Genomic DNA, 25,122 nt, shown 5'->3' with positions numbered 1-25,122 from the left:
AACTGTTTATAACAAGCCATGACAGCCACATGCAGCTGGAACCTTAAATATTTAGGTGGTTGCCTCACCAAATGTTTAGCGTACCAGCCACCACTGGTGAGAAGACTGGCTTATTAGAAAGTCTGGATATTTCCTATAGGGTGATATCTCTGAAAAACAATTAGGGCATAGATAGAATCAATCACTGCATGCTGAGACAGTCTGTTGGGCACCCTTCCAGGTTGCCAGAGGAAAGGGTGGTTCCTCCCAGTAGCCAGTGTCAACTTGCACAAAATAATATATGTAAAAGGTGTCAATTGTCTCATTAAAGGGATGTAAGTTAGGAAACAAAAACCACAAACAGGGAAAGGCCTAATTTGGCAAAAGTGTAGTTCTTGATTGACGATGGAGGTAACACTGGCGTAATCAGCAAGGCACCAAACTCCTCCAGATATCAGGAACAAGAAAGAAGCTAAGAAAAACCAGGGGTTAAATCCTGAAGAAATGATCAAAACTACTGGAAGTAAAAATCAGGACAAAAATAGCAGCAATGTGGTGAAGATCACAACAAAAAAAACAGGGACAAATGTGTGTTGTTATACATCTTCCTCCTGTAATGCCTTGATTATATAAATGCTTCAAACGAGTACTTCACAGGAAATGACTACTGGTTCTTGGATTAGGAACCTCAACCAGAAAAGTTGAATAAAGATGGCTGCTGAGCAGGAGCTCCTCTAAGAGCTCCTGGGCAAGGGATTGCAATATCTGTGGAAATCCCAGTGAGGCCCCATCCAGGAACATATCTTCAGGGCACTAACGCAGGACCAAGGAACAGGAATCAAGAGAATCCCCTACAGTGATGACAGCCAGTGTGGCAACAACGAGAAAAATCATCATGGCGGTTCACAGAGGGTGGAGGACTCGAGCGGAAACACCGGACGCAGGTTGCTGAGTACTCCGAGGACTCACAGTGCTCGCACAGGAGAGCCGGCTGTGTCACAGTTCTCTGTGAACACCTTTCCCTGCGCCTCTATGTCCCATAGCAGAGCGCGACCTGCTAGAGAGTTCTCCGTGCTGAAGAGGCAGTGTGCAGCGGGAGAGTGTGAAACAGCTGAGAGCTGCAGCGCCTCCTTCGTGATGTGGAGTGTTTGTGTGCATTCCCCTCAACAGCTCTGTACTTACAGTGGTTATCCGGTGGCCTTGGAGTGAGGAGGGTGATTACTCTGGGCTGTTCAGGAAACTGGGGGACCGGAGGAGAGCACCGATGGGCAATAGAGACGCCCATGTGCAGCGGGTACAGCGCAAAAGGGGAGCATGACAATGAATCTTTGTGCATCTGATGAAGGAAAGTTGACCCTCTCCCAGCACAGAATATTAAAGATGAAAAATGTGGGTATCATTTTTATGCTCTCTTTCTGGGCAGCACACTTGCATGACACCAAGGCTTCCAAAATGGCCGAAGCATAAATTAATGGAGATAGAAAGAGGACTTTGACTGAAAGAGAACACACTAATGGGGGTGCAGCAATTTTATAGTGGTGTTCTTAGGCTTGCCCCTTGCAACAAAAACAGAGAGGACTGGGCTTTATCATCCTTCCAAGCGAGTGTTGCTACTTGAGGTGGCCATATTGCAATAGGCAAATTAACTACCCTGATAGTGTCAAAGACTCTTAAAATAACCCTTTGAGGGGAAGCCGAAGCCCTACCCAAACCAGAATCAATACCCCAATTACTCATTATAATACAAGATCCTACCCCACTGTGGTCCCCGTTGTGAATAAAAAATAAAATACACAAAAGTTCCAGGGATTATGGGGAAAAAATTCTAGAACAGTAGCACCACTGACTTTGTGGCTGCTTGCCGCTTAGGAACGCCAACTATTTGGCCATTCTCCCAACAGAGTGGATCAAACATTAGACTTACTAATTAAAGAAGGATGTCTGGCCACAACAATGAAAACTGCTCCTACCTAGAATTAACTAACTTAGAATCTACTACCCTCCTGAATGGAGCAGAAAAAATCAAATACGATATCCTAAGGAGCAACCCTGAAACTCTCACATCTGACTCATATTTTTGCTTCTTAAAATGAGCCATTTAGACCGATCTGATCTTCCATATGAGATGCACAGCTAAGTGGCGGAAGGAGATTTACTCCCTCAAGGCAGACAATGCCCCATTGTCTCAAACTCACAATATCCCCTCCCCCTCACTTATTGCAAAAGCTGCAATCTCTATTTAGAAAAATGGCAACATCCTTACTTAATGATCTGATTTGATTTGAAAATGTATAGAGCGCGCGTATGCCCGGGGGCAACTTGGCACTAGGGTCAATCAGCGGGCAATGACCTACAAGCATTCAAATCACTTTTTAGTGACCTGAAAAGGCAAGTAGTAGCCCCAGCAAAACCTTCTAGCTATCCATCTCATACCCAGCCCCTAACCATTATCCTAAGCCCACTGACACCGCCCAAAGAACTACACCCACTGGCAACCAAAGCCCTGCAGTCTATATAGCTCCTCAAAGTCTCCAACTAGACACTCCAACAAGTAGCCCTCACAGCCTGAGGAGCAACTACTCAACAACAAGAAGTGGATCAGTGCCCAGGAAACATCTAAAAGACAAAACGCAGGTTATTGAAACAAAAACACATCCCGGTCATGAAAATTCGTAAACATTTACACAGAAGGATAATGAAATCTGTCAGTGCCCATCTCACAAACTTCCCGTTAACTAAATCAATGAAAACCTGCAATTACTCAGAGAGGACATAGACTGGGTCAGGAAGAAAGTCATCACACTCCTGCTCACCCTGGGGGAGATGTACACGCCCACTACCAAATGCAATGACTCCCCTTCCAGCAGAAAATGTATCTACAATAGCACACACACAACTCCCCAAGACAAAAACCTTCACCGTCCGAGAAGAACAAATAAACGCCTCTCTGAAGAAGAGAGAAACACTCTGCTAATTCACTATCAGGGCACACAGAAAAACTCCCCTGAAACAACAGCCACCAATCTGATTTACAAGATATCCAACTACATAAACTGGAGACACAATGCTCTACAAGTAAATCACAATGACCTGATCCAGATAGCAATGAACACAATATCCACCACAGTAACCCACAAAACAATAACAAACCTGAAATGCATGCTGCACAACTGAAGATCAGCTGCAAAACGCACAACTGATCTAGCAGATGTGAACTTAGTGCATGATCTGGACATTTTCCTCCTAACTGAAACCTGACTCAACGCAGCAGCAGCTCCAATAATGGGACGTCTCAGTCCCCTGGATTTTGCCATCTTATGTCTAGACCAAACATTGAAGCAGGGGGGTGGGCTAGATATAATCTCCCTACCCTTAAACGTACTCTCGCTAGAAAATGCATCATCCTTTGAATTCATGTAAGCTGAAATCAAGCTTGAAAAGAAACTGGTAGCGAAAACACTCCTCGTATACCATCCACTGGGCGACAACATAACTTATGGAGACAATCACAATCAATGCTACTTCATTCAAATAATACAACAAACCCCAATGCTACTGACCAAGATTCTGCACCTCAACTTTCAAGTAAAGAAATATATAAATTGTACGTGCACACTCGTCCGGGGTATGTCGCACAAATACCCCACTGGATACCAGATAAACAAATTCGAGAATGGAGGGACGGTGCACCAGAATGGAGTCAGAAGTTCTCAGGTGTAATCCAAAATTATTCTTTACTAAGTCTTCAAAATAAGATCTTTTTGTGGACAACAGCCAACGCGTTTAGTTCCCGAAGGAACTTCGTCAGGGCACAAATCTTCCACACGTCTCAATGTCCCACAGTTTCACATTTATGTCAAGTTCTGCAAGAGGTAAAGTACCCGATCCTTAAAAAATAAAAAATGAGAGTAATCACATCAAAATAGTGAGTGTTCCAAGCTTCAAAATAAGAGGCCAAAGCAAAATCATCGTCTATGTAGACGTCGCAACCAATCGTCCAGCATTCCGACCATCGTGGATCATCGACAATGGAGTTACTATTTACACTCCATTAATTCAGTTGAGTGACGACCTCACAAATGTGTTCTTGGAAACTGGGGGCATCTCTTAGATCACCTTGACTCGAATGAAAGAAATGTCAAAGCCAAGCGAAGAGATGTCCGTAGTCCAGAAGCATTGCAAGACCACAGAAATGGTAGAAATAAAATCTAACCACATAAAGTCCAATGTATGATTTTGCTTCTGTCACTTAGCCTCTATGTCTCAACTGATTATTTTGGTTTGCAACATTGCAATCAACACCTGACCTCATTGCCATCGACACCGAAATACACTTTGAGATCCCTTTAAATTGACAGATCTGCTCTGGGGAAAAGTAGGGTCCTTTGTAATTACAAGGGTATCAACTTTGTAACAACAGAGTTGGGGAGCGAGTGATATGTCAGTCAGATCACACCTGCATCATACTTTGTAGCATGAATGGTCAGTGTGTTGATGGACTGCTTTGTGCAGAGCTGATTTGGGCTGGTTCTGGCTGATGAGATATCCTGTATTTGCAGCTTCTTGCAAACTGATGTGCTGTGCTTGTGGATTTCAGTGGTTGAGTGGCCACAATTTTGCTACAGTTGAGACTATCTCCACAGACCCCGAAGACGTAAATTCCAATTTCTAAAGTTGGCCATAACCAATTTTAAGGGAATCCCTTACACTCACTCCAACCTGTTCTGAGACATACTTTACTGGAGAGTGTCCATCTTGGCTTGTTTCTGTATTATGACAGGAAAGTCTTTATGGTGAGGTTAGTGGAGACAGCATTCCTGGCTGAAATGGAGCCATAAGCTAACATAGTCGAGTCTGGCTCAAGAGGGCGAGAAACCAAACATGTATTTCTATTATCTCAATGGCTGCAAAGTATGAGCTGGAGAAAGTGGACCACCTGAGACTTAGACCACTGTACTTACAGCTTCCTTAAGGAGACCCTTAGTTATAGGACTTTATTTTTTTAAATACCCGTCTGCCCACTTCTAAATGTCCTGACTAGTATTTTATCCTAGAGACAGTTACCACCCTATTGCTAAATGTCCATATAAGGGATCATTTTGGAAATGGTGTTCATTTCACACCTTGTGTGCTACCTCAAGGCAAAAGCCTTATTCTCCAAGTCCAGTCTATCTGTATAGGGGACTGAGTTTGAATGCGCTGAGAGAGACTGCACCAGCCTGCCCCTTGATAATGCCATACAGAGCTGGTCTCAGCTTCGAGCAGGCAGGGCGAGCCTCACAGTGCATTTCTGTGTACTGTTGTACCGTGACATCAGACAGGAAGTTCTGTCTTCAAGAACATGGTGGCAAGCAGTGACTATGGAAGTCTCCTGCTCTGGAGTGGCCTGCCCTCTTCCACGTGGCGGACAGGCTGGGACGCATGCTTTGTCCTGTATGTCATAGGTTAGCTGAGTTATACATAGTATAATTATATATGTCCATTCTTCTAACAATGGCTATTTTCATCCTCGCACTCCCTTTCACAAGTGTGCCCTACCTCTTCAATTATTTGTGCCCTATCTTCTTACCCAATGATATTAATTTCTACTGACTGTTTTTTTAGCAACATTAATACGTTTCTCCATGTAGTAATTTGCAGAATGAAAATTAGTTACATCATCTTTTGGGTAGCAAACACTATGTTTGAAAGCTTAGAATTGTCGGTATAATTTTTTGGTAATGCTACTTATGTAAATTCTGGCACAGTGAGTATGGTGAAATGAATGATGGCATCTTTTTTGCAAGGAAAGCTAACTACACAAGGCCCCTATTATCAAAAAATATATGTGTAATATTTGACTTGGAACTTCAGCAACCAATTGGCCAAAAGGCTGTCAAACTTTACAGTGAAAATAGAAAGGGGCAAATATGTGTGAGGTTAACTAATTAGTGCCAGGGACCACTATAGCAATGGGTGTTTTGAGACCAAATATAATATAGCTTTTAGCCACTGTTTTTTTTCTGGGGGGTTTGACGAGACCCAGCAGGTTCCCTGATAATAAAGTTTTGCAAAACCCATTACAAAAGAAGTATTAAAAAAGTCAAAGGCTGACAGCCATTGTCAGACCTATTGGCTTTGCCAGTGCTTGTTTCTAAAAGATCCCATCGAATTGTCTCACCCTACATAATTCAAGAAATAAATCTGGTATTTGGACAAAGGTACTTAGCTTAACTGAGCTAGCCTACAGAGAAACTGCGAGATTTTCTGATAGGAGGGCTGGGGCATAATCAGTGACGTCAGAGAAGACTTGTCCCTGACCGTGGCTCAGTCATATTCCGCTTCACCGATAGGCGATTTTCTTTGCCTGATCAAACTCACATTTGAGTTTTCGGGGAAAATGTGCAGCTGTCCTGGGGTTTCTCTATGGGGGAGTCTGCCTAAGGTATTTTAGACCTGCTGTGTTCTATGCCTTAATCCCTTGGTCACAGTCCTCTTTCAGTTACCAGATAATCGTCCCCCATCTGTCCTGCCCCCCCCCCCCCCCCCCCCCCCCCCGAGTGTTCTTCAGACTCTGACTGTTATCAAGGAACAAGCAGCAGCTGTGAACATACAGGTTCCCACTAAAGAACGGCCCTTTCTAGATTTAAAGTTTCCAACAAAATGTTTGAAAACAGTCATAATCTGAACGGAGTGTCTTTTCAGTCACAACACTTTCAACCAAGAACAGACATCTCTCAAAAGATGTTCGACAATCACTGACAAGACATGGCCTGTTTGAGGCTCGTCAGCTGCATGTAGATGACGTACTTGGAAAAGGAGAGATACATTCTGAAATAAACAAATAAAGTTCATTCGGCACTATAGTCTCCATGTATGTGCTCAATTAAGGATGATTTAGAAGTAGTCACATATTATGACACACATTATCTTCTCTTTCAGGACAGTGCCTGGTACTCATGATGTTTATTGATTCTGTTGACATCCATGTACAAAAAAATCTTCTTGTAGAATTCGAAAAACAGGGGGAGGTATACTTCCTCGACTATTATTAATATAAACGCTTTCGTATAGTTATTTTTATTATATTATATTTTTGATTATAGCGCCATTTAGTTTCGGGACGCGATTCACTCTTTAAATGCAATATACATAAATGAAACAGCCAAACTGGAGAGCGAATGTTTAAAAACTAGGCGTGCCCTGGACCAGAAGTCCAGGCTTGCACAGGTGTATGCAAATCTAGACAGATTATTACACAACTAGGTTACCAGAGGGAAGAGAGAACACCTCATCAGGACAGTATCCACCCAGCTCAGCCATCCTATCTCCACGGATCCAGGTATCACCCCGCCCGACATTCCATATTACATAAAGGATACACTTATCACTACAGATGAATAAATAATGTCACTAGTTCACTGGGCTCCTGAGAGTACCAATGAGGCTTGCATGATCACTCCATGGTATGGGGCTTTTCTGTGAGGAGTCAGTCATATCAAGGATGTTGGTCCACTTGGTTTCACTTGAAGTGAAACACAGCATCAACTCTCTGAGCAGTGTCCTGCCACCTTGATGACATGCACTATGTGCCCTCTACTGCTAGGCAGGGCTTGTGGCAAATTGGGGTGCATTTTGCTGCATGCATAGTCATTTCTCAACATACACAATACTATGTAACCATAACCAATGCATTGCCACTCACCCCTTCCATTGGGACCCTGGCAGACAGGCTCCATCTGTAAGATGCTGGTGGCCCACCTTGTAGCTCCCGGCTTCTTCTCGGCGAGGCCGCCGCCGATGGCCCTGCCACCCTCCTGAGTGAGTTAGACCTGACAATGGCCTGTTCGCCCCGGATGCTCTCCAAGAGGCGCACCAGTAGCAGGTTGGCGGGCAGCTCTTCGATGCTGCAGTAGACCTGCGTCCGGCACTCTGGACACCGAAGCTCCTTCCTGGCGTTGACGGCCTTCTGTAGGCAAGGCTGGCAGAAGGTGTGTTGGCATGGCAGCACCCGGGCGCTGGCATCCAACTTCCCTCCACACACAGGACATGCCAGCAGGTCCAAAACTGTCAATTCATCCATGTCTGTGCTCCCAGGACTGACTAGCGTGGCATGGGCACCCTAGAAAAGAAAGAGAGAAGGGCTGTGACGCACTGCAGTGGAGACAGGCTGTTGGGGATTTCAATGTGGGATCTGCATGGTTTGCATAAACTTCTTGGGGTCCCAATTGTTACAGCGCACAAGTTGACACCATTTTTGTCTCAAGATCCGACCCATGCACATCCCCAAAACCAATAATTCCTACCTGAGATTCAAATCCTCCCTATGTGGGGATGAAGATGGATCCTGTCCTGGGAGCTGACTGGGTTCTATCCTGAAATAAGAGCTGACCCTGTTCTGGGATCAGGTTTGCTACATTTCTTGGATCCAAACTGCTCTCTCCAATGACCCAAATCCTTCCTGGTGTGGTGACTCAAGTTACTGCTATCCTGGGACAGAGACCTTTCCTAACCTAGGATCTGCGTTCTCCCTGCCCCGGGATCTGAACTGGGCGTCTTGGGAGGCCAGTCAATTCTTCCCCAGAGTCTGAAGTGTTCCTACATCAGGCTCCCAGTCAATCCCATTCTGGCACTGGGAGTATTTTATTCCGGGGAACCAGCTGACTCCCACCCTGGGATTCCGATCGTTCCTGCCCCAGGGGTGTGAATCAATCCTGTCGAGCACCTGATCCATTTCTACTCCAGTTTCCAAATAATTTCTAACCTAGAGTCAAATCATGTTTTCCCTTGAATCGGATTCGTTCCTATGCCAGGACACACAAGCTTCCTACTTCCTGATCCTTCCTGTCAGGCAAACCAAATCTTCCCTATCCGGGTAATCCAAAACCCCCTGCTCCTGATCAGAATCTTTTGGAATCCACCTGTCCCAGGATCTGATGGTACCTACCCCGGGAGATGAAGGCAGCCCCTGTGCACCCGAAGGGACGCTGAGCCGCAGATCCCAGCAGCTGCCTCACACTCCGGTCGCCACCCACATGCGCGAGCGATGCCTCAGCAGACAATGTGCAGATGTGCACTCACCTCGCTCAGCCCAGTTTCAAGTGAGTCACTCGTGATTCAGTACTGCGTGAAAACCCTGCCTCCCCCAGCCGCCTGCATGCGGGTTACTCGGTCAGGGGCTGGTATCAGCCACGACCGCGAGGTGGGGGGAGGCTGCCGGGCATGAAACAGACCCGAAGAGTCCTCCGGGGTCTGTGAGATGCCTCGCCTTCATGCCACAAACAAGGCAGGGCGACCTAGCGCGGCGGTGAGTGGGCTGGTGTGATTTCGCCCGCTGCCGCAGCTCACACGGCGCATCACTTACTGGTGAGGTCAGCGTGCAATAACCTGAAGGAGATGTCGGCTCGTTAATTAGTGACAACAGGAATCCCGAGTCCTAATCCATAACCGCAGTTCCCCTCTATTATTACAGGTGTGGGATCCCGGGCAAGTCACTTTAGCGCTCAGTTTCCCGGTGTCAATCGATAGAAACAATCGTCAGGATAAAACAAGCATTTGCAATTCAATAGGTCTCGAAACAATGCCCACGCGGTGCACAAGATCTCGAGCTGTTACTTGTCTGTGCCGCGCGCCCATACAGGGCAGTGTTTTTCTTTGCATTCTGGCGCTCGTGGAGTTGTTTTCCTCACAGCACGAACCAAAACCACAAGTTCCTGAGAACAAAGAACAAACAGGACTGGACTCGCTACTCACACACGATCTGAGCTGGCAACTTAAGACGTCGAGTTCTGTCTACGGTGCGGTTTTATTTCTCCAGGTTTGGGGAAAGTCTTCAAATTGTATATACTCTAAGTAGAAATCTGCCTTCTGGGGTGGCCACTTTATGCTCGAGGTGGTTTGGGAACTGATGCCAAATTAAAGCATAACTCCACACCATAGAACAGGTTTTCAGTGTTGGAGATTTCCTGTTGAGATCATTGAAATCAAGTGTGTTAGTTAAATCGCTTTAAGGCACGCAAACTATGACTACAACTCCCAGAAGACATCAGGTTGACAAGTGAAAGATCATGGCTGGAAAGTATGTGCTCTGCTGACAGGGAACGAGGATGCAGCAGTCTCTTTCACACTGCAGAAGCAGGTCAGAGTACCTAAAGCCATCACCGCGTACTTCTTGCCTGCCCTGGTTGTTCAGGTACCACTAACCAGTTTTGCAGGTTGTATCAGGATCCTGCGCATAATATGGAATTGCGACTTTGCTGTCAGCTGACTCCATAAAATGAGGGTAAGATGTAGCTGTTGTTTCAGGCCATACCATTAAGCACACTTGGACTTTTCTACTTCTCGCTAAGACCCTAAAAGGGTCAGGATGGCTAGTTCTGTTGATGGCTAGTTCTGTTAAAGAAGTCAAAAGTGTCGGAAAGGCATCTATGTAGCACGGGCCAATTTAAAGCTACGTGGTGAGGTGAAACTGTTTTCAAAAAGTGCAAACATGCAGTGACACTGACACAACATGAAATGGCTTTATGGTGTAGATACAGATTCAAGGATGACCTCTGCTGGTAACTGCCCCGAGTATTGTTAACATGGGTTTGATGATGAGTGCCAGTGCTTAATTTCAGCCGGTGGTTTCAGGTGGGGCCCACCAGACCCCGAAAATGAGGGCTTTGATATTTAAGATAAAGAGATGTGGGTGAGAGAGAAGTGTAGTAGGTGGGTGAGATGTGAAGGCGGCGAAAAAGAAATATAGTGATTAGTGAGGTTAAATGGAACAGCAGTGAGTCGCAGAGAGAGGATGAGTCAGAGATAGGTTTATGAGTGAGATAGATATAGGCCCAAAGAGAATGGTGGCAGTAGAGGTATATTGAGTGAGAGTTGGACATATGTGAGACAGAGAGAGTTGAGATGGAGAGGTAGTAGATACCTCAATATATAGAGATAAGAGGTGAGAGTGAGCTAAAGAGAGAGGCATGAGGGAGAAGAGGTGAGGTAAATTCAGGAGAGAGGCATGAAAAAGAAAAACTATCTTATAATGTAATGGACACCACCTTCCTGAGAGTGTGAGGGTTGCATGTGGGCAGGCCAGGCACCTTTGGCCCATCATTAGGGTGACCTAGCCTAGGACACCCCCCGCGCCGCACGGCCACCAGCTGCTGCGTGTGCCTCCCCGCCTGCCTGCCTCGCTGCCCTGGCCGCCGCCGTGTGACCACGCCCCCTTCCACCGAGAGGCGTGGTCTCCCACGGCGTAGGTCTGTGCTCGCTATCTCACCGTGTGCCTCTCAGCACTATCTGTATTTTTATTGTAATTTTGTATACTTGTTTAAACTGTTTGTATTCCTGCCTGTTTGCCCCCGTCTCCTCCCTACCCGCTTCCAGCCACCGCCGCTGACCACGCCCCCTTTTTTCTTTCTGTACCCTCCCCGCTCCCGCCTCCCAGCTACCCCGCCCTCCCTCGCACTTGGCCATATATGGCGACCGTGCGACGCAGGTGAGTGTGACCTAGCTTAGGACACCCCCCGCGCCGCACGGCCACCAGCTGCTGCGTGTGCCTCCCCGCCTGCCTGCCTCGCTGCCCCGGCCACCGCTGTGTGACCACGCCCCCTTCCACCGAGCGGCGTGGTCTCCCACGGCGTAGCGCTGTGCTCGCTATCTCACCGTGTGCCCCTCAGCACTATCTGTATTTTTATTGTAATTTTGTATACTTGTTTAAACTGTTTGTATTCCTGCCTGTTTGCCCCGTCTCCTCCCTACCCGCTTCCCGCCACCGCCGCTGACCACGCCCCCTTTTTTCTTTCTGTACCCTCCCCGCTCCCAGCTGCCCCGCCCTCCCTCGCACTTCGCCATATATGGCGACCGTGCGAACGCGCAGCGGTCACGCCCAGCGGGAGCGCCGACTGTGCGCCGAAGGCGCGCCAAAGGTAAGCCCGTCTGCGCCCTTCCGCGACCGGACCGCTCCCAGCGCCAGGACCCCTGGCCCCCACCGACGAAAGACGACCCGACTGTCCTACAACGCCACCGAACTCATCGCACTCAACACCGGCGGGATCCCTGGATGCTACCAAGCCACCCCGAGGCGCACCCACGGACCCTTCAGCTGCCACTCCTGCAAGTTCACCTGCATCCGGACCTGCCCCACACCAGCACCCGCCAAGCCGAACACCAGCAGCAACCACCTCAAGTGCATCCTGCTCAACACCCGCTCCGTCCACAGGCACGCCATCGAACTCTGGAACCTCCTAGACACCACAGCTCCTGACGTCGCCTTCCACACGGAAACCTGGATGACCGACTCCTCAGCGCCCGACATCGCCATCGCCATCCCAGAGGGCTACAAGATCACCCGAAGAGACCGCGTCAAACAGACTGGAGGAGGCATCGCCATCATCCACAGGGACACCATCCACATCACGACCAACACCGACGACACCCTGAAAACCGCCGAACACCTGCACTTCCAGATCCGCACCGACCCGAAGACCACCCTCAGAGGCACCCTGATCTACCGACCCCCGGGACCACGCACACAATTCAGCGAGGACATTGCCGACTTTGTCAGCCCGCATGCCCTCCCCTCCGCCGAATACATCCTCCTGGGGGACCTCAACTTCCACCTGGAGAACAACAACGACCGCAACACCATCACCCTGCTCGACAACCTCGCCAACCTTGGACTCAAGCAGCTGGTATCCACCCCCACCCACCTCGCCGGACACACACTCAACGCCGTCTTCTCATCCAGCAAAGACATCGCCTTCACCCACGCCACTGGACTCCATTGGACGGACCACAGCTGCGTCCACTTCACCTTCAGAAGAACGACGATCCTCCACCACCAGCAACCGGTTGCTCGAAGAAGCTGGAACAAGATCACAGCCGACCAGCTCGCCGCTTCCCTGAGTCAGCACCCCCGCCAGCTCAGCGAACCCCAGCCAGGCCGCCGACAACCTCATGAAGTGGATCAATAACTGCGCGGACGAACTCGCCCCACTGAGGACCCCGCCTAGCAGATGCGGCAGCAGGAAGGCCCCATGGTTCACCGACGAACTCAAGAGCTCCAAGAAGAACTGCCGAGCCCTCGAGAAAGCCTGGAGAAGGGAACCAACACCGGACAACATGACCGCCCTCAAGCTGGCCACCCGGAAGCACCACTAATTGATCCGCGCCACTAAGAAAACTGCATTCAAGGACCGGCTGGACAACAATGCACACAATAGCAAGGAACTCTTCAACATCGTCAAAGAGCTCTCCAACCCCAACGCCGGAAACAACAACATCACCCCATCGCAAGACCTCTGCAACTCCCTCGCCTCATACTTCCACAACAAGATCGCCGACATACACAACAGCTTCAGCACTCAACCGACGCACGCCACAACCGAACCACCGCCCCCCACCACCACCCTCCGCACCTGGACTCCGATCAGCACCGAAGACACCATCCACATGATGAACTCCATCCACTCCAGATCTCCGACCGACCCCTGCCCTCACCACATCTTCAACAAGGCCGACGCGGTCATCGCACCCCACCTGCGGGACATCATCAACACCTCCTTCGAGACCGCCACCTTCCCGGAGAGCTGGAAGCACGCCGAACTCAGCGCCCTACTCAAGAAACCTACAGCGGACCCCACCGAACTCAAGAATTACCGCCCCATCTCGCTCCTCCCGTTCCCAGCCAAAGTCATCGAGAAGACCGTCAACAAGCAGCTGGCCGCCTTCCTCGAGACGAATCGATCCCTCGACCCCTCACAGTCTGGCTTCCGAGCCAACCACAGCACCGAGACCACCCTCATCGCTGCCACCGATGACATCCGAGCCCTGATGGACAATGGAGAAACAGCGGCCCTCATCCTTCTAGACCTCTCCGCGGCTTTCAACACTGTCTGCCACCGCACCCTAGTGCAGCGCCTCAGCAACGTCGAAATCCAGGAGAAGGCACTGGAATGGATTATCTCCTTCCTCGACGGAAGAACTCAGAGAGTCCGCCTACCACCATACAAGTCAGAGGTCATCTGCGGCGTCCCTCAAGGATCCTCGCTGAGCCCCACCCTCTTCAACGTATACATGAGCCCCCTCGCAGCCATCGCACGCCAACACAACCTCAACATCATCTCCTACGCTGACGACACCCAGCTGATCCTCTCCCTGACCAACGACCCCGCCGCCGCCAGAGCCAACCTTCACGAAGGGATGAAAGACGTAGCCGAGTGGATGACGACCAGCCGCCTGAAACTGAACTCAGACAAGACGGAAGTCATCATCCTGGGTTCCTCGCCCTCCGCCTGGGACGACTCCTGGTGGCCCCCCGCCCTGGGCAGCGCTCCCAAACCGACAGACCACGCACGCAACCTGGGCTTCATCTTAGACTCCTCCCTCACCATGACCAGACAAGTCAACGCCGTCTCCTCGTCATGCTTCAACATCCTGCGCATGCTACGGAAGATCTTCCGGTGGATCCCCACCGAGACAAGGAAGACGGTCACCCAGGCCCTCGTCACCAGCCGACTGGACTACGGCAACACCCTCTACGCCGGAACCACCGCCAAGCTCCAGAAGAGACTCCAGCGGATCCAGAACGCCTCAGCCAGACTCATCCTCGACATCCCACGACACAGCCACATCTCCGGACATCTGAGAGACCTGCATTGGCTCCCCTTCAACAAAAGAATCACCTTCCTCCTCCTCACCCACGCACACAAAGCCCTACACGATCAAGGCCCGAGCTACCTCAACAACCGCATCAACTTCCACGTTCCCAAACGACATCTCCGATCAGCCAACCACGCCCTCGCCGCCGTCCCCCGCATCCGGAGAACGACAACAGGAGGAAGGTCCTTCTCCGACCTGGCCGCCAAGACCTGGAACTCCCTACCTTCCGACCTGCGCCTGACCCAAGACCACCTCTCCTTCAGGAAGAAGCTCAAGACCTGGCTATTCAAGCAGTAGCAGCACTCCCTCCCCCCCCAGCGCCTTGAGACCCTCCGGGTTAGTAGTGCGCTATATAAATGTCTGTGATTGATTGATTGATTGATTGATTGATTGACCCATTAAAGTGCGGCCTGTGCACCAACACCTGTTTTCAGGGGGGTCAAAATAACCAGTTTGTCACAGTTTACCACACTTTTTTTTTTTTTAAGTTTGAAGTTTATTGAAGTATAAAGAAACAAAGACAGAAAATGAAGAAACAATCAAAGGTTATGAGAAAATGAGAGTAATCTTACATATGAACGAAGTACATTTAGGAAACTGAAGCATAAAATATGAATAAAATAAGCAATGAGAATGAGGAAACATAGGAGGATGAGGAGACATCTTAAAAATATGAAAATAGATTAAAAATATGATAAAACATTTGCTGTAAAGTTTACCACACTTGATAATTGGCAAGTGTGGCAAAGTCTGACCCTGAAAATACATTTTAGAGTTTGAAGACATCAGCGCCTTGAGACCCTCATGGGTGAGTAGCGCGCTTTATAAATCCCCTGTTTGATTGATTGAAGACATCCAGAAATCTGTGGGGCTTGAGGGTTTTGGTCCAGAAAGCACCAAAAAGCATGTTATTCCGATTTCGATGGGGAAAACTCATAATACGAGTTATTTATTTGCCACAATAAATATCGAACTCTGAGGAATCAGAACTTCCGGTTTCCTTTATGCAAATCTACCTGTAAAATGAAACACTAATCTGGCTTTTATACAAATCGTCATTATGACTGAACTTTTGACTGTCCTAATCACTTTATTAGAGGATTCCTAGGAATGTGGGGCCACTGGGCAAATGCCCACTTGGCCCATGCCTTAAAATGTCTCTGCTTTGAACCTCCACATTGTATTATGCTTAGACCAGTCAGCTGAATATGAGAAGTGGGTAAACGTCACCCTTATGACTTGGGGCCACTTTACAGTAGTCCTACACTGGGTATGTAAAACAAAAGACAAGGAATTAAAAACATGGTAGTAAGGGCAGTATCAACTTGCTAATACACCTTGCTGCATCGGTTTATATACCTCTTCTTAGCAAAAAACTCATTTAGTACAAATGTAACTGTCATACTAAGATGAAGCCTGAATATTATACCAAAGTGTTGCTTCTGGCATTTTCGCGGTGTAAGCAGATAATAAAAGCCATATCTACCTTCAGAGAGAAGGCTTATAAACACGGATGGAATTGTTATATTTAAAGCGGCACATCTTTTATAGGCTCTATGACTGACCACCAGTTTTCATGCATTGTAAAAAATTATAGTGATAGGGATACAAAGATATTGTGGATAGGGACCCTAAATACCTCAATTCTGCACTTGTTACGCAAGTATTACAATCAACACCGCTCTAGAAATGTGTATAATTGTTTAAATCTTGCAGAGCTCACACGTTTCCCCGATTAATGTGATGATACTTTTGACCAGTGCTGCCAACAGCACCCACATTCTGTTACCTGTAGCTTTGCTGTTCCAATTATAAGTATGAACCTGTTGTTGGTGTCAGTAAGCCCCCATCCTGTCACTCCTGCACCCCTTCTTGCATGGATTAATCATGGTGTCTTGTCATTCCATCATTATGGCTGTGTGCATAGTTATGTTCCTCCACTCAGCCAACAGCCCTGAGGTAAGATAGAATCTATCTATCTATCTATCTATCTATCTATCTATCTATCTATCTATCTATCTATCTATCTATCTATCTATCTATCTATCTATCTATCTATCTGTCTGTCTGTCTGTCTGTCTGTCTGTCTGTCTGTCTGTCTGTCTGTCTGTCTGTCTGTCTGTCTGTCTGTCTATCTATCTATCTATCTATCTATCTATCTATCTATCTATCTATCTATCTATCTATCTATCTATCTATCTGTCTGTCTGTCTATCTATCTATCTATCTATCTATCTATCTATCTATCTATCTATCTATCTATCTATCTATCTATCTATCTATCTATCTATCTGTGTGTCTGTCTGTCTGTCTGTCTGTCTGTCTGTCTATCTATCTATCTATCTATCTATCTATCTATCTATCTATCTATCTATCTATCTATCTATCTATCTATCTATCTATCTATCTATCTATCTATCTATATCACAGTGACAGTCACCACTGTGTAGTTATAGTTAGGACTGAGTTTTCATAGGAAACTGATGTAATGGTTTGGTAATAACTGTGGCATAGTTGATGAATCTTCACAAAACCTTAGCCAAAAGAGGCTAAGTCAACTCAGCTCATTTGTGAAAAGTTTCCTGGGTGGTCTGTCAACTGGGGTGGAGAAAAAAAGGGTGTCCCAAAACTCGCTTTCTCCATGCAATTTCCTATAGCAGCGCTGAACGGAATGACATCAAATTTGGCAGAAAGATGGATCTTGAATTAGAAAGTGTACTTTTTGTGATTTGTCTAAAGGCCGTTCAGCTGTTTGTGAGAAATTAAGAAATATATCTATATTTATGTAGCGATGCAGTACTACTGAGGGAGTACCATGGGAGTACTGAGGTACTAAACAGGGAAAAAACAACAAATTAAACATTCGGATTTGCTGGTCCAGCTGGACAGGAACTAATCCCCTGAGACCGTGTGCTGTGATTGGCTGGCTGAAACATGAAGAGAAATATTGCAGCCGCCATTTTAGGACTCTTGGACTCAGTCCCTGAGTCCAGAAAATTCAAATAAAAGAACATATAAGACAACAGGGTAAGGGTACCTTCACCCCCAGAACCTTAGGTATGATTCTTAGAGGGACCCATCTACTCCTGTGGGTTCAAAATAAAAATGTTTTCATGTTGCAGCGCACTCACTGCAATGATCGCGTCTACCACCCATGAAAATTTGCTGGAGTTCCACAAAATTACTAAAAGATTACTATGAGTTTACAGTGAGACAAAAAAAAGTTGCGTAAGAATCAGTTGGTGTTGCATGACTGCAGGATGTTGGCCACAAATGGGTGATCTGCTCCCTGCTGGGGTCTGTGGCCAGGCCCTGCGCCCAACCGTATGTCGCGCACTGCTGAAGGCAATCTTCGGCAGGAATTGGGAGCCGGCTGGGGTTTGGGCACAGAATTTGGCTGAAGGCCCTGCCAGTCCTGCACCCAACCCCCCACTACACATGGCTAAAGGCTGTGAGATGCGGGGTTGGGATAGGTAGGTATGGTAATAGAATCTTACTTCACATGAACAGAAACCCTTGAAATTTACTGAAAAACACAAAAATGAAAGTAACGCTAGTAACATTATATATAGTTAGGCATGGTAATACTTGACTTTACAGGGGAAAAAATCTAAGCAATTCACTGAAAAAAACTAAGTTTTAAGTAACTTTGAATTAAGGTGAAAATGCCCATTAAAAAATACCACTTTAAACTAAAAAAACACTGAAATTCACGTGTTATATTTGACTGCTGTAACTATAACTTGGGCACTTGCCATGCACTGCTTATGATCTCACACATCCCATCACTCATGACACGTTCTATGATATCATTGATAATGTCACTGATGACATCTGAAATAACATCATTAATGACATCACTGTGCATGATAAGTGCGCAAGTTACAGTTACGGTGAGAGCATTTTTAAATCTTTCGCCGGGTCGGGAGCAAACATGCCCATGGTAACTGTAACTCGAGCCCTGGCCATGCACTGCTAATTACCCAATACATTACATCACTCATGACATCGTTTAAAACATCATTATTAATATCACTGCAAAAATTGCTATTATTAGTGAGAATACTGTACAGGGCGGGGACAGGAGTTATAATTACCTTAGGGCACTACTTATAGTTACTATACGTAACTATAACTTGTCAATTTCACTGATTTTGTACGTTTAAAATGTATTGTTGGTAGTGACTGAAATTCTTACCTAACTATAACGTTACTTTAACCAGTTTTTTTCAGTGAAACTATACATATAGGTTAAAGTAACGTTATAGTTAGGTAAGAATTTCAGTCACAACCAACATAACGTTTTAAACGTACAAAATATAAAGTATACATATATGCAGTCTCTGTCACAGGTGTGACAAGAATTGTGCTGCACTCCTAATTACAATGCCAAATATTTATTTTTTAGACAACTACCTGGCAGTCCGTGCTTTAAATCGGGAGAAAATAGTGCAGGTACTCATTTAAATATGGCGAGTGGGCGGTGCTTTGGGGCGGGGCTTAGGGCAAGACATGCCGATACATATTAAAAAACAATCACAGGCAAGCACACAGGCAAGCAGACAAACATAAACAGACAGTTAACAAAAGAATGAAGTGGGATTCCTTGGATCTTGATCAAGGATGAATGCAAGTCCTACTTTGCTTTTAATGATCCTATATAAATTGGTTTCCACAGTCTTTCAAATCAATGCATGCTGGTACACGTAGTTCTCATATCCTTGCTTTAGCCCCTCCAGTGGGTGGTCCTTTGAAATTTCCAATTTTCATTGCATGCTAGTACTAAAAGTTCTTTTCTCCATGATTTATTCCTTTTAATGGGTCTTGCTTTAAAGTTTTACACTCGTACTGCATGCAAATCAAAGTGGACACCATTTCTTTATCTTTCACTTGGTCGTAGCATTACATTGTTGTTGATTATCTGCCTTCCAGTAAGCTTTATGCATATGGCAGCCGGATTATTAAGCCATAGAACACGTGTGGCTGCTTAATGTGTGTGTGCACGCGCATGTGTGTGTGTGCACATATATATATAGATATATATCTATATATCTATATGTCCAGCCTGTGTTGTTGGTACAAAAGCCACATGTTTTTCTTCTGTGTGTTGTAGGAGAAGCGAGTGGACACTCCGGCTGTGTCTGTGGCAACTCCTGTCGTCCACCAGTCGGCTAAAGGTTGCCCAGTCTCCCTGGCGATGGCCACTGAAGAAGCTGTGCCCTGGGGTGTCCAGACTGTGCACCGCAGGAGAAGAGAGCGACTAGTGCACTGCTGGCTTCAAGAGGAATGTGTCTGCTGGATGATCGGCCACCTAGGTGACTGGGCGGTGTTATCTGGGTGTGGCCTAATCTGGAAAGATGATAGGTGTTGAGTGAAAGAGCCTGCGGTTTCTGGTGCGCGGCGTTATGAAGTTGGCTGTAGCCTAGGTGGTTCAAGGGTGCTGTGCCGCAGTATGCTGGAAAGAGGGGAACGCGCTGGAGGTGGGATGGCGTAACTACTACGAAGTAGCACTTAACTTTTAAAAGGGAATCACTATTGGCACATTTTGTGTTATATCTGGAACTGGTGGATTTTAGAATATTTAGAGCATGCTAAATAAAGCATTGATGGGTGCCCTTCACCCAGCTAAACACACATTTTATTAGCACGCACTTTGTGTGTATGGAAGGTGCAAATCATCTGGCAAGATGGTGCTACCAGTGGAACACAGGGTGGCTGCTTGTACTCCAGTCCCCTGTCTCCCTCAGTCTCCTCAAGCATTTTAGAGTGGGTGCAGGTGAGTTGTGTTGTCTCAGTCAGGGTGAGATTTGATTCCACCTCTTTCCTCGACTCCCAAACAGAGACTGACATAATTTGAAGAGTGATTGACAGGGGTATACACCAATGTTCTGTGAAGGATTTGTTCTCAGGGCCTTTGTGAGAGGAAGATTCTTGGCTAAAGTTTATCAACAGGATGGGTGGGATGGCGACAACAGAACTTTTTGCATGACGAATACAAAAGTCGGTGGTACTTGTACATCTAACCAGGGTCTTGACTTGAGGAAATGTTGGTCTTGAGCCAATCCGACAACAGGCCTGCGTAAGATAGTCACAGGATAACAGGCTACAGGTTCTGCATTTCTTAGTCAGGTTTCACCGTGCTTTACTTCCTTGGTTTGCAATTTAGAATCTCCTTTGCATATTCTTGTGAAGTTAAAAGTGTAAAAACCGAACTTGTAGTAACGGAATGTAGAGGGAAAAAAAAGGATACAATGATCTACTCACACCCAACTTTCGATAACTCGACATCTCTCATAAATCTGTCAAATTAGCTAATTCCCAATTGCTAAGGCATTGTTATACTGGAACTGGGCAAATTCCTACAAAAAGAAAAAAAGTCTCCAAATCTGAGCACATAGTCTGAAACAGTATTCTTCTGCACATAAGGCTGACCGTCACTCCTGTAGTTCCAGAAACAGCTGGAGACCCATCTCTTCAATAGACATCTCACCCATCACCAATAAGGACTCTCCCAGCTCCCACTGCACACCTGGACTCTACACATTGAGACCCACCTTCTTGCTTCCCTCGCTGCTTGCTATACACAATCTTGAGACATCCTCTTCCCTCAAAGTACAGCACCTTTTTGCATCCAGCTTGGTTTGTGCAATATAAATACAACTACATCAACGAATATCAGCATTATTTTGCCGTTTTGATCTCTCTCCTTTTATTAATGCATATTTAATCTCTTTATGGCACTTTCCTGTGCCCTGCTGGCTTTATCTATCCATGCACCATGCAGTGACGTAACACAAAATGATGCCACTCCCTGCAGAATGTGATGAGGGGCCCCCTTGGTTTGCCATTTCTGAGAGATATTCCTTGTCCATATGGTGGATTGGGCCCTCTTGAAGGATTGGGGTCCACTGATGTTTTGGGGCCCCTTCTTTGCCTCAGGGGCCTGCGTTACGCCTCTAGCACCATAACCAATAGTTTCAACCATTCACTCTGGCCCCGGTACCTAAATAGATTTGAATCACATAAATCCCTGCCAAACAACACTGAAAGTGGATTCAAAGCACACAAGACCGTATTATCTGCCAGTGGCATGGCTCTGTATTAAAAGTTTATCTTGGCACACAGGGCCCTTGTTATCGCCCACACTCTAGGTTCTTCCTGCTCTTGCACAAAGTTTTACATTTTCAATCTTGTCATAGTTCTGGCACCTCTAAGAGGAAATAAAACATTCCGGGTTTGGTACATTGAGCTCGTGGCAGAGTAGATTCCACAAACTCAGTGAGTACGTGGGTGAGTGAGTATGCAACTGGAGGAGGGAGTGATTTGATGAAGGGGTGAGAAGGTGGGCGAGTGAGTGGGTCAGTGAATGTGCAAATATATTCCGTGCTCAAACTCCTTAATAAGCTGGCACGTTTCTTTGATTGAGGGACGTTATAGTGGTACAGAATCTAGCAGCGACAAATTCACATACGGTATTCTTTGAAGATGCTACCGCTCCTGTGATTAATATTGTTTTATAAGAGATTTAGGCAAACTCTTTAGCATAGTTAAGGAAAATATGAAGCTGGTGGCAGGATTGGGGAAGCGGCCGACACATCCTCCCGCTCTCTTCATGTTAAGGAAGATTTGGGTGGTTCTACAGAGAGCCAATCAATCAACTTGCAATTTTTTCTACTGAGTAAAATAGATTAAGAAATATTTTCAACATAGTGAACTGGGTGTTTGCCACTGGTGCCTGCCAGGGCAAGCCCTGCATATTTGTGAGGGTTGCCAACTAAGTAAGCACTTTGCAACCGCTTCAAAGTAAAACACAGTTACCACTGGGCCCAAACAGGAAGACTATGGGCATGATTTACAGTTTGGCTGACAGGTTACTCTTTCCGAAACGTAAAAGATAACCCGTCTGCCTTATTACCAGTGCCTAGGATAAAATGCACTCGTAAATGGTTGATTCGCTATCCGCTGTATTTGGATGGAGTAACCCGTTCACCAAACTACCAGCCCTATGTATTTTGTTTGCGACTATAGAGGACGTCTTTGATAAACGTAGGTGACATTGCTCCCAGGTGGTCTCATTTAGACAGCCTTGACTTTTCATGTGGTTTGGGCCAATTTGTAAAAAAGGGAAAAGCGAAACAATATGTATCAGAAATAAACTTGGCCATTGCATTAAAAGCTAAGACTGGCTGAAGGTGTCACTCATGATACGTAGTCATTTTGGCAGCCCTGAGATGTGCAAACACTTGCACAATCATTCTGGAATCGGAAGATCTTGAAACCTTCATATTGAGCGCTTACAGGTTCTCTTTTATAGTGTTCATTGCAAGTGAAATCAGTTTGCTTGATGTCTTTGCATACCCCAAAATGTACTTGAACTATACCAGGTGAACTTCCAGACGCATGTAAATGACATGCACTCCTGGCTAGACTGCAGGGCAGACAACTCATTCGATATATCCTTGTTCTTGGACCATTTGATCGACCGGATAAAGGAGCGTTTTCACTGACTGGGAAGCACTTTACTCTTTATCTGGTGCCCCTTCCTTAACCTGTTTTAAAGCTAGAAACAGGCCATCCAATCCACCTATCCAGCTCTGAACTCTTGTTCACACCACAAGCCAATGCCACGGTCGTGAATATCAATCTTCACCTTTCCCTGCTCTCCAATATCCCCCACTACTCCAAACTGACCAGCAGGTGTCGCTCACAAGCACCCTTGTCCTGGCGCACTCGTACTACTGCAGTAACTACACTGATCTTCCTAAGAAACTTACTGCCGGGCTCCAAAGTCCAAAGAACACAGCAGCCAAAGTGCCCTTAAATCTCCGCAAACGAGATCACGTCAACCTCTTCCTTAAAGCTCTCTGCTTCCATTTCAGACTAGGATCAAATTTAAGAGTCACGGCCCATAAAATCCAGCGCAGAGGTAGTTTGTGGAATGCTTATCTCAGACTGACTCATGTCGGTGTGAGTGCCTATCCACTCCTGTTTTCTTTCCATGTTGGTATCTGTAGGCGGGACTGTCCATAGCAGCGACAGTATAATACTCCAGTGTTGGCACAGGATGACTACAGACAGGTGTTGCTAGCCCTGTTTTTGTCTGACACCTCGTTCCCACGGCCGTCCGTGTAAACAATGAAAATAGAAGAGGTCTCCTTCTACTCACCATACTACCTGTGGGCACCGCGGTGTTGTGTGTGGCACGCGTGGAGGGGGCGCATGTACAGTGTAGTACCCGAACTGTGCCACAACCTGTCTGCACTGCTGCTGGCACCCCACTCCACCCCATGCGCAAGTTAAATTCCTATAGAGAAGCTCGGAAAGGCAGCAACTATCTGTGCCACCGTGCCAGCCACTGCCAGGCGCTGGCAGCAGCCACAGGACGGCGCACCTCTGGATGCGCACAGACCCTCACCCGTCCCGCACGGAATGTCAGGTGCCGGCCAAGGGCAAGGGGGTGGGCGAGGTGAGGGTCCGTAGCCTACTGAGACGTAAACCCACCAAGAGCCCCATCACTTAGAGCAGTCCAGAGCGGAGGGCCAGTGTTTTTGCGATTTACTTTGACGCGTCTAAAGTTCCTAGGTAACTTGGATAAAAGTTGATGCGCGAAACGTACACATCACACGCCGTAAATGGAGAGAGGCAATCCCCTGCTCACCGTCCCCGACTTGCGAGGTTTTTGCATTTCTTGCTTTAATTAGAAGAAATTCCCAAGTTAAATGAATTAATTTCATATATCTCGAAAAAAAATGGGTGTTCGGCTGTTTGCTGAGCCATCGCAACTCCCCTATGTAGACCCTTCAAATCCCGGCTACCCTAGTGACTAAAACGATGTAGTCTTGGGCACGTCATTTACCTCCCGGATCCAGTTGCTCTAGCTCGCTCATCCGGCTGAGGTAAAACTCAAGGTAAGGAGCGGGAGGGACAGGTGTGTAAACCCCTGGCGCGCGCGCCCCCTGACCCGCGCACTCACCTCGTGTCCGCGGCTCCTTGGCTTCAAGGCGGGATGTGTGGTGAAGCGCGGCTCTGCGCTCCTACTCGCGGGCTCCGTCAGCGCTCCTGCCTCCTTCCTGCCAACTTTCAGAGATCAGTTTACAGCTCTTTTAACGCTTCCTTGCCCGGCCGCGAAGACTCAAGACGCCGTGAGTGGCGCGCCTGCTTATGCGGTTGCTGCTGCGTCTGTGCACGCCCAGATTGGCTGGCTTTAGTACTGGGGGCGCCCGGTGCGACAACCTTTGTTGGCGCCCCCACACCCAATAACCTGCTCCTTCACTGATTCCCTCACTACTACCCTCCAACAGTGCTTCACATCTCTCTATTGACTATAGCTCCTCTCTCACATGCATTTCATGTGTTCTGTAGCGCTACCCAGGCCAGTGTAGGGTGTCAGAGCGCTTTACTTACAAACACATTTTATAAAGAGATAGTGAACAATCCGTTTGTAAATCAGTGTATACGAAAGGTACATGAAACTATGAGGGTTACAAAGTGTAGGAGTCACGTGTCATATACGTG

The 25,122-nt window shown here is 47.0% G+C and overlaps 1 protein-coding gene across 6 annotated transcripts in view; it reads right to left on the bottom strand.

The window, feature by feature from the left end:
- SH3RF2 (SH3 domain containing ring finger 2) overlaps positions 1 to 24,687 on the bottom strand; it is a 252,903-nt gene extending 228,216 nt beyond the window's left edge. For 3 of the 6 annotated variants that reach the window (XM_086931655.1, XM_086931653.1, XM_086931656.1), the window contains exons 1-2: positions 24,581 to 24,687; positions 7,664 to 8,080 (exon numbers count right to left, since the gene is read on the bottom strand). In XM_086931655.1, the coding sequence (XP_086787781.1) occupies positions 7,664 to 8,041 (378 nt within the window). In that variant the 5' untranslated portion in view covers positions 8,042 to 8,080; positions 24,581 to 24,687. Of the gene's footprint in view, positions 1 to 7,663; positions 8,081 to 8,905; positions 9,027 to 24,580 lie in introns of those variants that run through there. The other 3 variants (XM_086931658.1, XM_086931654.1, XM_086931657.1) reach the window with 1 other exon arrangement.
- Positions 24,688 to 25,122: the final 435 nt, after the last annotated feature.

Source organism: Lissotriton vulgaris, chromosome 7, assembly GCF_964263255.1.
Source record: "Lissotriton vulgaris chromosome 7, aLisVul1.2, whole genome shotgun sequence".
Taxonomy (NCBI): Eukaryota; Metazoa; Chordata; class Amphibia; order Caudata; family Salamandridae; genus Lissotriton; species Lissotriton vulgaris.
Note: the sequence above shows the minus strand (reverse complement) of the source record. Positions and strands in the feature narration are given on the sequence as shown.